Source organism: Furipterus horrens, unplaced genomic scaffold, assembly GCF_987537825.1.
Source record: "Furipterus horrens unplaced genomic scaffold, mFurHor1.1.pri manual_scaffold_10, whole genome shotgun sequence".
Classification (NCBI taxonomy): Eukaryota; Metazoa; Chordata; class Mammalia; order Chiroptera; family Furipteridae; genus Furipterus; species Furipterus horrens.
This window is the reverse complement of record NW_028327180.1, coordinates 59,724,533-59,739,729: the sequence shown is the minus strand read 5'-3', so window position 1 is coordinate 59,739,729 and position 15,197 is coordinate 59,724,533. Positions and strand designations below refer to the sequence as shown.

General features: G+C 38.3%; 1 protein-coding gene across 2 annotated transcripts in view; it reads right to left on the bottom strand.

The window, feature by feature from the left end:
• The window catches only part of CANX (calnexin), a 41,439-nt gene that overhangs the window by 9,051 nt on the left and 17,191 nt on the right, over nt 1-15,197 (bottom strand). Inside the window, exons 1-8 of one of the 2 annotated variants that reach the window (XM_090290437.1) lie at nt 14,261-14,281; nt 10,745-10,921; nt 8,020-8,093; nt 7,530-7,588; nt 6,927-7,068; nt 5,004-5,085; nt 3,883-4,075; nt 605-794 (exon numbers count right to left, since the gene is read on the bottom strand). In XM_090290437.1, coding sequence (XP_090146563.1) covers nt 605-794; nt 3,883-4,075; nt 5,004-5,085; nt 6,927-7,068; nt 7,530-7,588; nt 8,020-8,093; nt 10,745-10,918 — 914 coding nt within the window. In that variant the 5' untranslated portion in view covers nt 10,919-10,921; nt 14,261-14,281. Of the gene's footprint in view, nt 1-604; nt 795-3,882; nt 4,076-5,003; nt 5,086-6,926; nt 7,069-7,529; nt 7,589-8,019; nt 8,094-10,744; nt 10,922-14,260; nt 14,282-15,197 lie in introns of those variants that run through there. The other variant, XM_090290438.1, reaches the window with a different exon arrangement.

Here is a 15,197-nt window from a genome sequence, read left to right as displayed (position 1 = left end):
GATGTGCTTCTTCAACCAGGAATACCATTTTCCATCTTCACCACTTAAAGTTAACTCTCATCTCACTTTCAAGTCTCAATCAGACTGGCACTGCTCTAAGAAACCACCCCGGGATTGGGTATAGCTGGGGCTCTGGGCACCGAGTAACATCTGCTATTAGACCACACACTATATGCACACCAACTTCATTTACCTGCTGAACTGGAGATGTGTGGGTGGCTCATGTCCTGTGGCTAAGTATTCCACTACCCAGCCCAGAGTGAAGATCTCTTGAATTTTATTTAATATATGATAAAGATTATTTTTCAAATTAAAATTTAAGATCTCAGGACTCAAGCTTTTAATGTGAATTCATAGAAGCATTTCAAAGGCCAGGCCCAGAGGCCTGAGGTTTTGCCATAAACAAACTGTGTCAGCACAGGCGAACTCACCAACATCAACATCCCCTGGTCTGTGAACTGGCCGGGAAATCCAGATGGTCTGTGTGGCCCCCTTTCAGCTACAGGAATCTACGTTTTTCCTACCATGTGAACTGCATCATAGATTATTGAAATTATCACACCTAAACCAACATTCATTTGTTCAACTGCACTGAAAGGCTCACCAGTCATCTGGTTTGACAGCATCAGGATCTGGTATTTTTGGTCTTTCATCCCAATCCTCAGGTTTCCGGTCCTCTGGGTCCTCAATTTCACGTGAAGGGTTTACAGGAGGAGTCATATCATTTAGTAGATTTCCACTGTTCACAAGAGCCTGGTCCACTAATATTTCAAAACTATTATCTGGATTCAAAACTGGAAAAAAGTAAATGAAATTATAAGAAGTTAACTAACCACTCATTCCCAAGCTCTCTACCACAACACAAAAGATCGTATTTCTAACAGAGAGCAAAAGCATGAAGGAAGGCCCTCAGAACATGGTCTTGGAGCCCCAGCAACTCAATCTTCTTATTCTTATCTGTAAATCATAAAGCTAGAACCTCAGGAATTTTAGGAATGAAAACAGATGATAAATAAAATTTAGAACAACAGAAGACTTCATTTATGCAATTAGAAACATTTAAGAACTTTCGGCCAAGATTGAGGCCTAGACAGACACGCTGAGCCTCCTCCCTCCACCGCTAAGAAGGATTACAGCTACCTCAAAACTAGAGACAATCAGAAGTTTCAGAAAACAGAGCTGCATGGAAGTCCAACAAACAAAGATATAAAGAAGAAATACTGATCCAGACAGGTAGGAGGGGCGGAGCTGGGGCAGAGAGGATGCAGTGTGGTGGTGTCAGGGGCAGCAGGCTGGTGGAAAGTGCAGTCACATGTTTTAAAAAGTCAGGAGGGACACCTGGGGTACACTCCTAGCATAAGAACAGACTGCATAGCTTACAGTTCCAGTGCGGGGGAAAATAAAGCCTTATTGCTTCTGACTGCAAACCAGTGGGGATTGGGGCAGAGGAAACTGTAGGTCTCTCAGCAGAGTCCGGCTGTTTAAAGGGCCCCCACTGTCCTAGAAGTTCCACAGACACACCCACTCTGGGACGACGGCAGGGCAACAGCTAGAGGGGTGCCAGTCCCATACAGAAGTAGGACAAGTGCCTGGAAAAGGGGTGAGGGCTGAGCAAGGGGCACTGTTCCCTCTCAGACCCCTCCCACACACACAGCGCCACAATGTGGTGAAATGGGTCGCCCCTACTGATGAATCCTTAAGGCTCCGCCCCTTACAACATAATAGAAGCAACAGCTCTACCTAAGACACAGCAGCAAACAAACACAGGAGCCTGTTAAGATGAGGAGACAGAGAAATATGGCCCAAAAGAGGGAACAGATAAAGATTCCAGTGGGAGAACTAAGCGACGCAGAGTTAGCCAACATAAACAGTTGAAAACACTGGTGATAAAGATGCTCACAGGCTTGACAGATATGCTTAAGTATGACAAACACATAAGGGAAGAAGTGAAGGCTATGCTAAATGAAACGAAGGAAAATCCACACAAAACCAATGGTGAAGGGAAGGAAACCGGGGTTCAAATCAATGACCTGGAACATAAGGAAGAAAAAAACAGTCAACCAGTACAGAATGAGGAAAGAAGAATTGAAAAAAATGAGGAGAGGCTTAGGAACCTCTGGGACAACTTTAAACATGACAACATCCAAATCGTAGGGGTGCCAGAAGAAGAGAAAAAGCAAGAAATTGAAAGCTTATGTGAAAAAATAATGAAGAAAAACTTCCCAAATTTGGCAAAGGAAATAGCACAGAGAGTTCCAAACAAGCTAGATCCAAAGAGGACCACACCAAGACACATCATAATTAAAATGCTAAATGTTAAGATAAAGAAAAATCTTAAAAGCAGCAAGAGAAAAGCAGAGTTACCTATAAAGAGGTGCCTATAAGACTATCAGTTAATTTCTCAAAAGGAACTTTGCAGGCAAGAAGGGACTGGCAAGAAGTATTCAAAGTGATGAAAAGCAAGGACCTACAACCAAGATTACTGTATCCAGCAAAGTTATCATTTAGAATGGAAGGGCAGATAAAGTGCTTCCCAGAGAAGATAAAGCTAAAGGAGTTCATTATCACCAAGCCATTATTATATAAATGTTAAAGGGACTTATTTAAGAAAAAGAAGATCAAAACTATGAACATTAAAATGACAACAAACTCACCACTATCAACAACTGAATCTAAAAAATAAAAGCAAAAACAAACTAAGCAAACAACCAGAACAGAAACAGAATCATAGGTATGGGGATCATTTGGAGGGTTATCAGCTGTGAGGAGGAAGGGGGAGAAATGGGGAAATGGTGTAGGGATTAAGAAGCATAATTGGTTGGTACAAAATAGACAGGGGGAAGTTAAGAATAATATAGGAAAGGGTGACATCAAAGAACTTATATGCACGACCCATGGACATTAACTAAGTAGGGTGGGACTGTTGGAGGGAAGGAGAGTACTGGGCAGAGGGGAGCAAAGGGGAAAAAAACTGGGACTACTGTAACAACATAATCAATAAAATATACTTTAAAAAAAAAAACTGACATAGTGTTCCATTGTCTTCCATAGTATTTTGAATGTCTTCTTTATGTTTATTTCTATCTTTGGAAATCTTATACTGAATATGAATTACTGAATATGAAGAAAATAGATTACTATATTCTTTAAGAAAATAGGCATGTGGCCCTGGCCGGGTGGCTCCGTTGGTTAGAGCGTCGTCCCGTACACCAAAAAAAAAAAGGTTGCAGGTTCGATCCCTGGTCAGGGCACATACTTAGGTTTCAGGTTTAATCTCCGGTCAAAGCATGTACAGGAGGCAGCTGATTGATGTCTCTCTCTCTCTCTTCCTCTCTAAAATCAATAAACATATTGAGTAAAGATTTAAAAAAAAAAAAAGCATGTATACACATCATCTCAAATCAGCAGGAAGCTTTAATAAAGTAAAAATCCTATTGTAATGTCCAAATGATTAAATTCAATTGTCCAAAAAAAAAAAAAAAAAAATAAATTCAATTGTCCAGGTCTTGGAGCATCCAAGCAAACTCATCTGAAAGATAATTTTAAAACACTGTATATATATTTCTACTTTATGTTCTATTACTTAACATTTTATCAATAAGAAAATAAACAAAGGATGGCAATCAGGGCCTCAGCCAAGAAGCTCTTTATGGGACAAAAGCTTATTCTCAAAATTGCCTCAAACCCCAATTCTCAATTCAAAGTAGGGAAGAGAAGCTTCTTTTTGTGCTGGAACATTAAGTTCATTTCTCCACTAAGATACTATGCTAACAGAGACTCTTACTTGCAGGCTTAGGTCTTCTCTATATGTGCAGTCTTGACGTTACATGGATGATAAACTCGTCATGCTATAAAACCCCCCAAATTAATGGTTTTTCTTACTTAATGTATAAAGATGTGTTTTCTTATCAGTAAAATAGGTCTTCAGATCTGCATCAGGCCTCTTTGCATGCTTTTCTTCGTATACGCCTGTTTTGGGGTTTTTGTGGCGGAAGATGAAGTGCAATTTATAGTCCTCTCCACACTTATCTGGACCAAACATTATTGTGTAAGGGGTCTTGTCATGGAACTGGTCCTTCAGAAACAAAAATGAGTTATTTTAAGTAAATTAAACTGTTCAAAGCAACTTTTCAAAAGTGTTATATTTCCTCTTATAAAATCCCAGATAAATTATTGTCACATTAAAGAGAAAGCTGATTCTGTGACAGCATGGATGAATCTAGAGGGTATTATGCTAAATGAAATTAAGCCAGACAAAGACATATCATATCATTTCACTTATATACGGAATCTAAAGAACAAAAAGGAACAAAACAAAGAGACTCATGAATACAGAGAACAAAACTGATGGTTGCCAAATGATCGGAGGCTTGGGAAGCTAGGTGAAAAAGGTAAAGGAATTAAGAAGTACAAATTGGTAAGTTACAGAATAGTTATAAGGATGTAAAATACAGCACAGGGAATATAATAACTATGTTTAGTGTCAGGTGAGGACTATATTTATCAGTGGGATTCACTTCGTAAATTATATCAATGGCTACCCACTATGATGTACACCTGAAAGGAATAAAATATTCAATGTCAACTGTAATTGAAAACTTTTTAAAAAAGAAAAGCTCATTCATTTATGAGATTCATGTAGATAACAGTGAAAAGGAATAAACAGAAATTACCAGGAAATTTTACATGACAATATTATGGAAATGCTTAACAAAACAAAGCAATGCATATATCTAGATAGTTACTGCTCCTTTCATAAAACAAAGAAACAAGTTCTCTAAAACTAAAAATTACATTGAACAAAAACCAGGAACAGAAGCTTTGAAATTCACATTTCAAATAAAAAGCACATAAATGTCAAAATCAATATTCCTAAACTCCTCCAAAATGTTTCAACAGCAGATGGGCCTTTATTTTTACATATCTCACAAAATTTTCTTTCTTTTTCTCTAAGGTATTTAGAAGATAATAATGGGTGGCCACATAAAATAGGAAGTACCTACCAAGTTGAGTTCCGGGGTTTTGGAAAGCAGTTTCACATAGGCACCACCACATTCTATTCCATTTTGGAAATTAACCTCATACCTAATTTGAAAGAGAAAAGCAGAAAACCATATGGCATTCTAAACAAGCAAGTTTCTTATTTATTATCCTTTTCCCCATCTTGGTCTCACTTTTTAAATTTATTTATTCTTTATTATATTTTTTCCCCCATTACCATTTAGTCCTCTTATATCCTTTCCCTCTCAGCAATCACCACACTGTTGTCCATATCCATGAGTCCTTTTTCCTTTTTGCTCCATCCCTCCATCCCCTAACATCCCCCCACCACTATCTGCTCTCCATCTACGAGTCTGTCTCTGTTTTGCCTGTTAGTTCAGTCTGTTCATTAGATTCCACATAAGAGTGAACTTATATGGTATTTGTCTTTCTCTGACTGGCTTATTTCACTTAGCATAATACTCTTCAGGTCTCACATTTTATCATAGGTCATATGCTTACACTTAGGAAAGATTCCATCTTCTATTGCTTTTGAATGACTTTCCTATACCCCCAAAATAAATAAGTAAAATAAAATAAGAGCTTAATGCAGATTCTCAGTAAATATTGAGTTGGCCAAAAAGTTCGTTTCTTTCTTTCTGCACAATGGCTCTAGTGGCACTTAGCTGTCTTTAACTTCATTTGAAACAATTTTGTTAAGACTGTATTGTGACAGCTGTCGTATCAGCGTGCATTTAAAAAAAAACTTATCACAGCTGATGAATTTTGGGGCAGCCATTTTAATATTGAAGATGGAAGAAGATACTCAACATTTTCAGCGTACTATGCTTTATTATTTCAAAAAAGGTAAAAACGCAACTGAGATGCAAAATCAGATGTGTGCAATGTATGGAGAAGGTGCTGTGACTGATCGAACAAACATGTAAAAAGTGGTTAGCAAAGTTTTTTGGTACTATTGACATTTTAGCCAAATCTTTGCTGCAGGGCTATCTTATGCACTGGGAGATGTTCAGCAGCAACCCGGGCCTCTGCCCACTAGAAGCCAATAGCAGGAGACAGCCAACATACTCAAAATATATAAATCAATAGTTATTCCACAGACGACCGACTTAGCCAGACTAGAATTTTTGACCTTAGTCACACTACATGATTATAGAAGGAGGTTCAAGGACTTAACAACTGTCTTTGAGTATCCTGGAAATGCACTCTGACTCAAAATAAACTAGAATATAGTATCATGTCTTAAGGTGATCTGTGTGCTTTAAATGCTTCTAGCAGCAAATATCCCTTGAAAGAGATAGGTGACTGAATCCAAGACGTATGTGATCTTTCTCAGATGAAAAATTTCCTCAATATTTCTTCTTAGAAAATATGAAACCAAATAAAATTCTCTAGATGATCATATAAGTGCATCACCATATCCATATCAATCTGGCTTATTCAACGATGGCACAAAACTCTGTCTTCATGTATTTATCTCTAGTCTAGCATCTCTGTATTTAAGCAAAGAGGGACAACCATGTTTTTTTTTTTGTTAATTTTCTATGTAGAGCTCACTGTGTCTATTACATCAAAATATAAAATGACTCGCCAAGACAAGTGAAGAAAAAATAAATGAAGTTATTGGTGAAAATGAAAAATATATCTTTTACGGAAAAAATACCATACAGACTTTTTGGCTAATCCAATATTTTTGTAAACCAGAAGTTCTTTTGCTATCAGGAGGACAAATAGCCAGTTTCTTTCAAAATAATTTATTAGAAAGGAGAATAACATTAGATTACACTAAAAAATGCTTAAATACACTCAAAAATCCCTACTGTAATACACACTAATTCTCATTTTTAAATGTAGAGTAATAGTTTCATACTATGTCTTCTGAGATCACCATTCCGAAGTTTCTGTCAGAAAAATATTTCACTTACTGAACAATGAGAGGCTTGGTATCAAACAGGAAGGGTTTGTTCAGTTTAGCAGAGATGGCATGATGCTTGGCCCGAGACATCAATACAAGTCCTTTGTCGCCTGGAAGCTTTGTTTCCCTTATTTCATCTACCTCCCATTTTCCTACAAGACACACAAAAAAGTTTACTCCTTCACTACACCTTTGAAAGTCCTTTAAATGGTAGTATACAAAACCCTAAGATGTACAAGTGTATCATAATGACACATTTTAACACATTCCATTTACCTGTGAGAGCTGGCCTATTAATATTATGCACACATATATCTGACAAATATTTGGATACAGTTTTTAAAAATCCATAGCATATTCTCTTTACCAGTGCTTTAAAAACACCTTCCATTTCCACCACACAACACAATAGGTGATAAATTACTGTTCCATTTTATGGTGTAAAACAAAGAAACAGGTCTAACCCTATAATATATAATGGAACACACAAAGACAGCAAAACTTCTGAGGAAAAAAATCTTAAAATGCATACATACTCCGTCTTAGGAAATGGCATGGAAACAACATGCCAAACTTCAACCTGCTATTATATTTAAATCAAATGCACTCTCACCATCATATTTAGCAATTTCATCATCAGTGTCATCTTTCTTGGCTTTGGACAAAATCCACCTGTAATTAAGAGAAACCCCAAAATTAAGGTCCAAATGATAGCCAACCTGTGAAAAGACACAACGTAAATAATAATAAAAGCAGGGTCTATCTAGCTCTCCCTAGCCTACTTAACCACTCTACTTTTAAATCTGTCACACAAGTAGTGGTAATATCAATATTCAATTCACAAAACTGTAAGAAAAAAGGACCAAACCTATGAAACAATTCCTTTTTTTAAGACTCAAGTGAAAAAAGTACAGGGTGGAAGAAGAGAGTGAAATGGAAGTGAGAACCACAGGTTATAAAAGACTGTTTTCCTAAATGGGCATGAACACTGGGGATATAAAATAGTCATCACCATTTCACTATATAAGGTGCTATCCTAAAAGGAATCCACTATTCTCCTATTAATATGTTTGCCTCTAAGTTATACCCTAAGAAATACTTACCCTGACAGAGTTCCTCTGTCAAAGGAATCAGCAAAATATACTTCCCCTGTTGGAATTGGAGCTTTGTAGGTGACCTGTGTCAAACATAAAAATGAATTAAGAATTGAAATTTCTGACTTCCAGCCAAGACGGGGTGTAGGTAGACACGCTTTGCCTCCTTGCACAATCATAGAAGGGATATATCTACCTCAAAACAAAAAACCACCAGAACTACCAGAAATCTAACTGCATGAAAATCCAACAAACAAAGATATAAAGAAGTAATAATTATCCAGACAGGAAGGGCAGAGACAGGGAACCGGGGCAGAGAGGATGTGGTGTGGTGACAGAGGTGCTACAGTGGCTGCAGCTGGCCTGGCAGAACAAGCAGTCCCACATTATAAAAGCTGGGAGGGACACCGGGGGAGTGATCCCAGCACCAGGCCAGACCATGCAGCTCATGGTTCCAATGCCGGGAAAATAAAACCACATTTCTTCTAGCTGTGAAAAGCAGTGGGGGTTGGGATAGCAGAAGAACCTGCCTGTCTCTCAGCAGAATCCATTTGTTTAGAGTGCCCCCACAGTCCTAGAACATCTGCAAACCCACCCACAACCAAGGCAACAGCTAGAGGGGTGCCAGTCCTATATAGAGTGGGTGAAGTGACTGGAAAAGGGGTGAGTGCTGAACAAGCGGAATTGTTCCCTCTCAGACTCCTCCCGCACATCCAGTGCCACAATGTGGTGAAACAGGTTGCCCCACACTGACAAGTACCTAAGGCTCCACCCCTTACAACGTAACAGGTGTGACAGCTCTACCTAAGACACAGAGGCAAACACAGGAGCCTGTCAAGTTGAGGAGACAGAAAAGTATCACACAAATGATGAAGCAGATAAAGTTTCCAGTGGGAGAACTAAGCCATGAGAAGATAGCCAACCTAAAAGACATAGAGTTCAAAACACTGGTAATAAAGATGCTCACAGACTTGATCGATAAGCTTGAGTATGGTAAACACAGAAGGGAAGAAGTGTAGGGTACACTAAGTGAAAGGAAGGAAAATCCACACAAAACCAATGGTGAAGGGAAGGAAACCGGGGTTCAAATCAATGATTTGGAACAAAGGAAAGAAAAAAACAGTCAATCAGTACATAATGAAGAAACAAAACTGAAAAAAAATGAGGAGAAGCTTAGGAACCTCTGGGACAACTTTTAAATGTGCCAATATCCAAATCATAGAAGTGCCAGAAAAAGAAAAAGCATGAAATTGAAAACTTAATGAAAAATAATGGAGGAAAACTTCCCAAATTTAGCAACAAAAATAGACATACAAGTCTAGGAAGCACAGAAAGTTCCAAACAAGTTGGGCCCAAAGAGGACCACACCAAGATACATCATAATTAAAATGCCAAAGGTTAAAGATGAAGAGGGAATCTTAAAAGCATCAAGAGAAAAGAAGAGAGTTACCTAAAAAGGAGTTCCCATAAGACTGTCAGCCAATTTCTCAAAAGAAACTCTGCAGGCAAGAAGTATTCAAAGTGATGAAAAGCAAGGACCTACAACCAAGATTTACTCCGTCCAGTAAAGCTATCATCTAGAATGGAAGGGCAGATAAAGTGCTTTCCAGACAAAGTAAAACTAAGAGTTCATTATCACCAAGCCATTATTACATGAAATGTTAAAGAGACATATTTAAGAAAAAGAAGATCAAAACTATGAACATTAAAATGATAAAAACTGACAAATATCAACAAACAAATCTAAAAACAAACAAACAAAAAAAACTAAACAAACCACCAGAATAGGAACAGAATCATAGGTATGTGGATCATTTGGAAGGTTATAAGCTGGGAAGGAGAAGGGGAAGAAATGAGGAAATGGTGCAGGGATCAAGAAGCATAATTGATAGGTACTAAATAGACAGGGGGACGTTGAAATAGTATAGGAAATGGAGAAGACAAAGAATTTATATGCACGACCCATGGATATGAAGTAAAGGGGAGGGATTGCTGGAAGAAAGGGGGGTACCGAGCAGAGGGGGACAAAGGAAAAAAACTAGGGCAACTATAATAGCATAATCAATAAAATATACTTAAAAAAATAGAAGTATTATATTTAGGGATTAAAAAAAAAAATGGAAATTTTCACCATGGCTGATGTGGCTCAGTGGATTGGGTGCTTGCCTACAAATTGAAAGGTTGCAGGTTTGATTCCCAGGCAGAGCACATGCCTGGGTTGCAGGTCACATCCCCAGTTGGGGATCTGCAAGAGGCAAAATGATGGATGTATTTGCGCACATTGATGTTTCATTCTTTCTCCCTCCCTTCCTCTCTAAAAATAAATTTTTTAAAAAGAATTGAAATTTTCAATAACATACCTGTATTAGTAGGATTTATTCTCTTGGTTTGCTTTCAATTACCTCAAAATTTTCCTAGCTGGCCCTTGAGTTCTATCCATATAATTTATCCTCAGCAAGATATAACAAAGACTGCCAGAGAGATCAGTTATGTATTTTAGTAGATTAGTTTTTCCTTTGAAAAGCATCCAAATTTACCTTCATCTTTTGATTACCTCAAGAAGTAAAACAATATGATAGCGGGAGAGGGGGTGGGTTGGGTGGGGGAGAGAAATTAGGGGAAAAGGGGACAACTGTAATTGAAAAACCAAAAAAAAATAAACAAATAAATAAAATAAAAAAATTAAAAAAAAATAAAGAAGTAAAACAAGTAAGATTCAAAGACCACTTCAAACCTTTGGAGATGCAGGAGTGCTGGACTCTGGTTTTGGTTTTGAGTCTTCTACCTCTTCAATGACGTCATCGAGGTCGTCCTCAATATCAACTACATCCTCGTCATGGCCCTCATGGCCCTGAATGACAGCAGCTGCGAGGACCAGTAACACACACAGCAACCACTTCTCTCCCATGATCTACGTATAAAAAGAGTTTTAAGTAAGTGAAATGTATCACCTCCTTTAAAAAATTCCATAAAGACCACTAACTCTTCTCATTTAAAATTAAGGCGTGCGCCCTGGCTGTTGGGGCTCAGTGGATTAAGTGCAGGCCTGCCAACCAAAGGGTTGCCGGTTTGATTCCCAGTCAGGGCACAATGTCTGGATTGCAAACTGGGTCCCCATTTGGGGGTGTGCGAGAGGCAACCACACATTGATGTTTCTCTCCCTCTCTTTCTCCCTCCCTTTCCCTCTCTCTATAAATAAATAAATAAATAAATCTTAAAATTAAGGCTTTCAAATCAAAACTAAAGGGAACTTTATTTCATTTTACAGATAAAGAAAGTAAGCCGAGAGAGTCAAGGGTTTCCCTAAAATCAGTTTAAATGATTCAATTTCAAGAAAATTTCAAACATAAACAGGTTGGCTACAGAGCTAGAATGTTCAAATACAATTTCAAATTAACCTCTGAACATTTGTAAAAGCTTAACAAATGACAAAAGACCCTTTTGTGTATTAATTTATGAATACTGATTAAAACATTACAATGAAATGATAACAGAGGAGCTAATTAGCTTCACATTAAATACTTAATACATCCTGGCCAGTGTGGCTCAGCTGGTTGGAGCATCATCCCATGAACTCACAGTGCGAGGGCTAGATCCATGGTCAGGGCACACACCTAGGCTGTGGGTTTGGTTGTTGCTCCAGGTGTGTACTTTCTCTCACACATCAATGTTTCTCTTTCTCTTCCCCCCTCTTCTCTTTCCTTCCCCTTCCTCAAAAATAATGAGCATGTCCTCAGGTGAGGATAAAAAAAATTACTTAATACAGATATTGCTACTGTGGTTCAGATCATCAGGTATAAGTAGTGTTAAATTAGTGTTTGAAGACAAAAAAAAAAACTTAAACCAAGACCCAGTTCCTTTTATCTCTTATTTTCTAAACACTTATATGCTTGTGAATTGCATTAGAGTGCAAGTGAGTCCTCTTTCCAAGGACCACAGATCAAAAGATATAAAAACGAAGCCAACATGATGTGTGCTGAACGCAACTGATGGATGTTTCTCTCCAATGTCACTGTCTCTCCCTCCACTTCCCTCTCTTTAACCACATTCTCAGATGAGGATTAAAAAAAACAAAAAAAAACTGGACATGGACAACAGGTAGGGATATGATTGTGGGAGAAGGGGTGGGATGGGTGGGGGGGAGCACAGGGGAAAAAAATGGGACAACTGTAATTGAAAACGCCCCCCAAAAAAATTAATTAAAAAAAAAAAAAAACAAACCCAGAGCCACATGGATGCAAAAATGATTTGGGAGTAGGTAGTAGAGTTTCAGTCCTGCAAGAGAAAAGAGTTCTAGAAATAGATGGAGGTGATGAGTGCACAATAATGTAAAGGTACTTCATGCCACTGAATTGTACACTTAACGGGGAAGATGGCACATATTATATGTATTCATCACAAAAAAGAAAGAAAACTGAGCTTAATTTTTTGGTTTCTTATTTACAATGGAGACCTGTATTTCTCAGGCAAAATCCAAAACAAACAAAAATAAAGAAAGAAACTGAAGGGGCTCTTTCATAAACTTCAATGGCCCCAACTCACAACCACAGAAGCATCTGACCAATTAAGTGTCTAGAAAAAAATTAAATCAAATTATTCTAGTACTGAATTTAATGCCAAATTCCTTATTGACTCTAACTCATTGAAGTGATTAAACTAGAACTAGACTATCATGTGTCACTTGATGGTATTTCTTTTATTTAACATATCTTAGGACTGTGTTCACAAATAGAAAAAAGAGTAAGTCCAATGGCTTCCTAAACGCTTAGCATTTAGGCGGTGCAGAAAATAAATGTGCTATATAAAGTCATACATAACCTTTCCTAGGACTGGTATTAGTTTTTAAGATTTATTTATTTATTTATTGAAAGGGAAAGAGAGGGATAGAAATATTGATACTGAGAGAGAATCATCAATTGGTTGTCTCTGGCATGTGCCCCGCTGGGGGCATGAGGGGTTGGACAGGACTAAAGCCACAATCTAGCCATGTGCCCTGACCAAGAATTGACCCAGCGACCTTTCACTTTGCAGGACTACACCCAACCAAATTAGTTTATTTTTTTAAGATTTCACTTATTTATTTTTAGAGAGGGGAAGGGAGAAAGAGAGAGGAGGAGAGAAACACCAATGTGTGGTTGCCTCTCGCATGCCCCTAACTGGGGACCCGGCCCACAACCCAGCATGTGTCCTGACTGATATTCAAACCAGTGACCCCCCAGTTCCTGGGCAGGCACTCAGACCACTGAGCCACACCAGCCAGGGCCTGTTTTACTTTTAAAAAGTAAAACAAAATGTGGTTAAGACCAGTAGTAATTGAATAAACTACAAAACTAATGGATTAATTAGGACTAAGTATTGAAGCTGGAACACTGTTGCTCAAAGAAAAACTAGGCAAGGAGATGGAGTAGTAGGCTAACTACTTAATAAAGGTAGGGCTGATTTTTTTCTCAATAATTTTTAACTATTTTAAACCATGTTCCCCTAAAATTCATATATTGAAGCCCTAACTCCCAATGTGACTATTTGGAGGTAGCACCTTCAAGGAAATCACTGAGGTTAAAAGAGATCATAATGATGGGACCTGACCTAGGAGGACTGGTATCCACATAAGAGGGGTGGCAAGTTCTGCTGAGGTAAGTCCACACAGGGAAATGGCAGCTCTCTGCTAGTTAAGGAGGAAGTCTTCAACAGAAGAAAACCCTGCCGACACCTTGACCTTGGACTTCCAGCCTCCAGAACTGTGAAAAAAAAAATCTCTAGTGTTTCAATCTCTATTGTTAAATCTGAAATTCTGTTCCAGCAACACCAGCAGACTAAATACAATTGTCCTTAGGTTTTTAAGTATCATGATCTAGTGCAATGCTTCACAAACAAATGGGAAAACAGTCTGCTGGGCCTCATGCAGGTAAGTTTGGGTTGGGCCCTAAGCCCAAATTTCACCTTTGTAAGGAATTCCAGGGGGATGCTGAGGCTGCTGGCTCATAAACCACAGTTGGAGAACTGGTGCTTAGGATTTATGAAGAAACCATTTCTGCTTTGTTTTCCAGTTTATAAAGCACTTTCACAGACATTTTTCATGTAAGCCTCCCATGAGGCATCACTCTCATATCATCCAACTAAAATCTGACATCAAAGACTCCAAATCCTGTATTACTATTACATTAAACTTAATGTTATTAGCATGTAGCTGACTACTCAGGAGGTGTGACAGAGGCAAAGGACACGAAGATTTGGCAGGAAGAGCACTAACCAGTGATCTGGAACAGGGGTCCAGGTAGGGTTTAGTGACAGAGGGGACAACCGCACACCACCCAGCCCAGCTTTACGGACCAAGAAACCTGGGAGGAAGAAGGCATCCATGTGAGGAAGTCAGAATAGTCTCATTTAAAGGAAAATAGTTTTCAGGTGGCAGAGGCCACCAGCCCTGTCAGGAGTGATACAGGAAGTCTCCGGCCAACTTAGGAAACGTACTCCCTCCCTCCACCATTTCCCCCACACCCCGCATTGCAGAACCTACTTTCTTACTTAAGAGAGATGTGCGAGCACTCATCTTTTACTTTTACATTATTCAGAGGATTGTTTAAGCTGTGAGGAACCATTGCCAAAGCATTACAAAGTCATTCTCATAGATGTGCACCTTTAAGCCTTAGCCAATGCTGGCTTTACATATGTTGTTTTATTCCCAAGAAAATACTGTGGTCAACAGGTCTTGTTCCAAGAGTCACTATTTTAGACATCTTAAATGTTCCAAGTGTTGTTAGAGACCTGTCCACGCTTACAATTGAAGGCTATATTTTAAGATGATCTTAATTCTGTTTTGTTACTGAAAATCTGCCATTATCAAGAAACAAAATGTTCCCTCATTTTAGTCCTCCTACCCACACTCCTTATATCAGATAGAGTCCTTTTAAAAGGAGCACTTATTTGACTAGGTCTATAACAAGGATACTGCACTATTATGCTTACTAGAAGAAAACAGAAAATTTAGCTGATCTTGGGTTTGACAATGAGCTTTTTAATACAACATCAAAAGCAAGATACATGAAATAAAAAATTAGTAAGTTAAGATGTTATTAACCCTTTGAGTGCCATGCGTAATTGCTAAAATTCGTGTGAGAAATGCCAGGATATTTTGCTGAGAAATGCAGAGTTTATAAAAAATGTCTATAAAAACATTATTCATAATA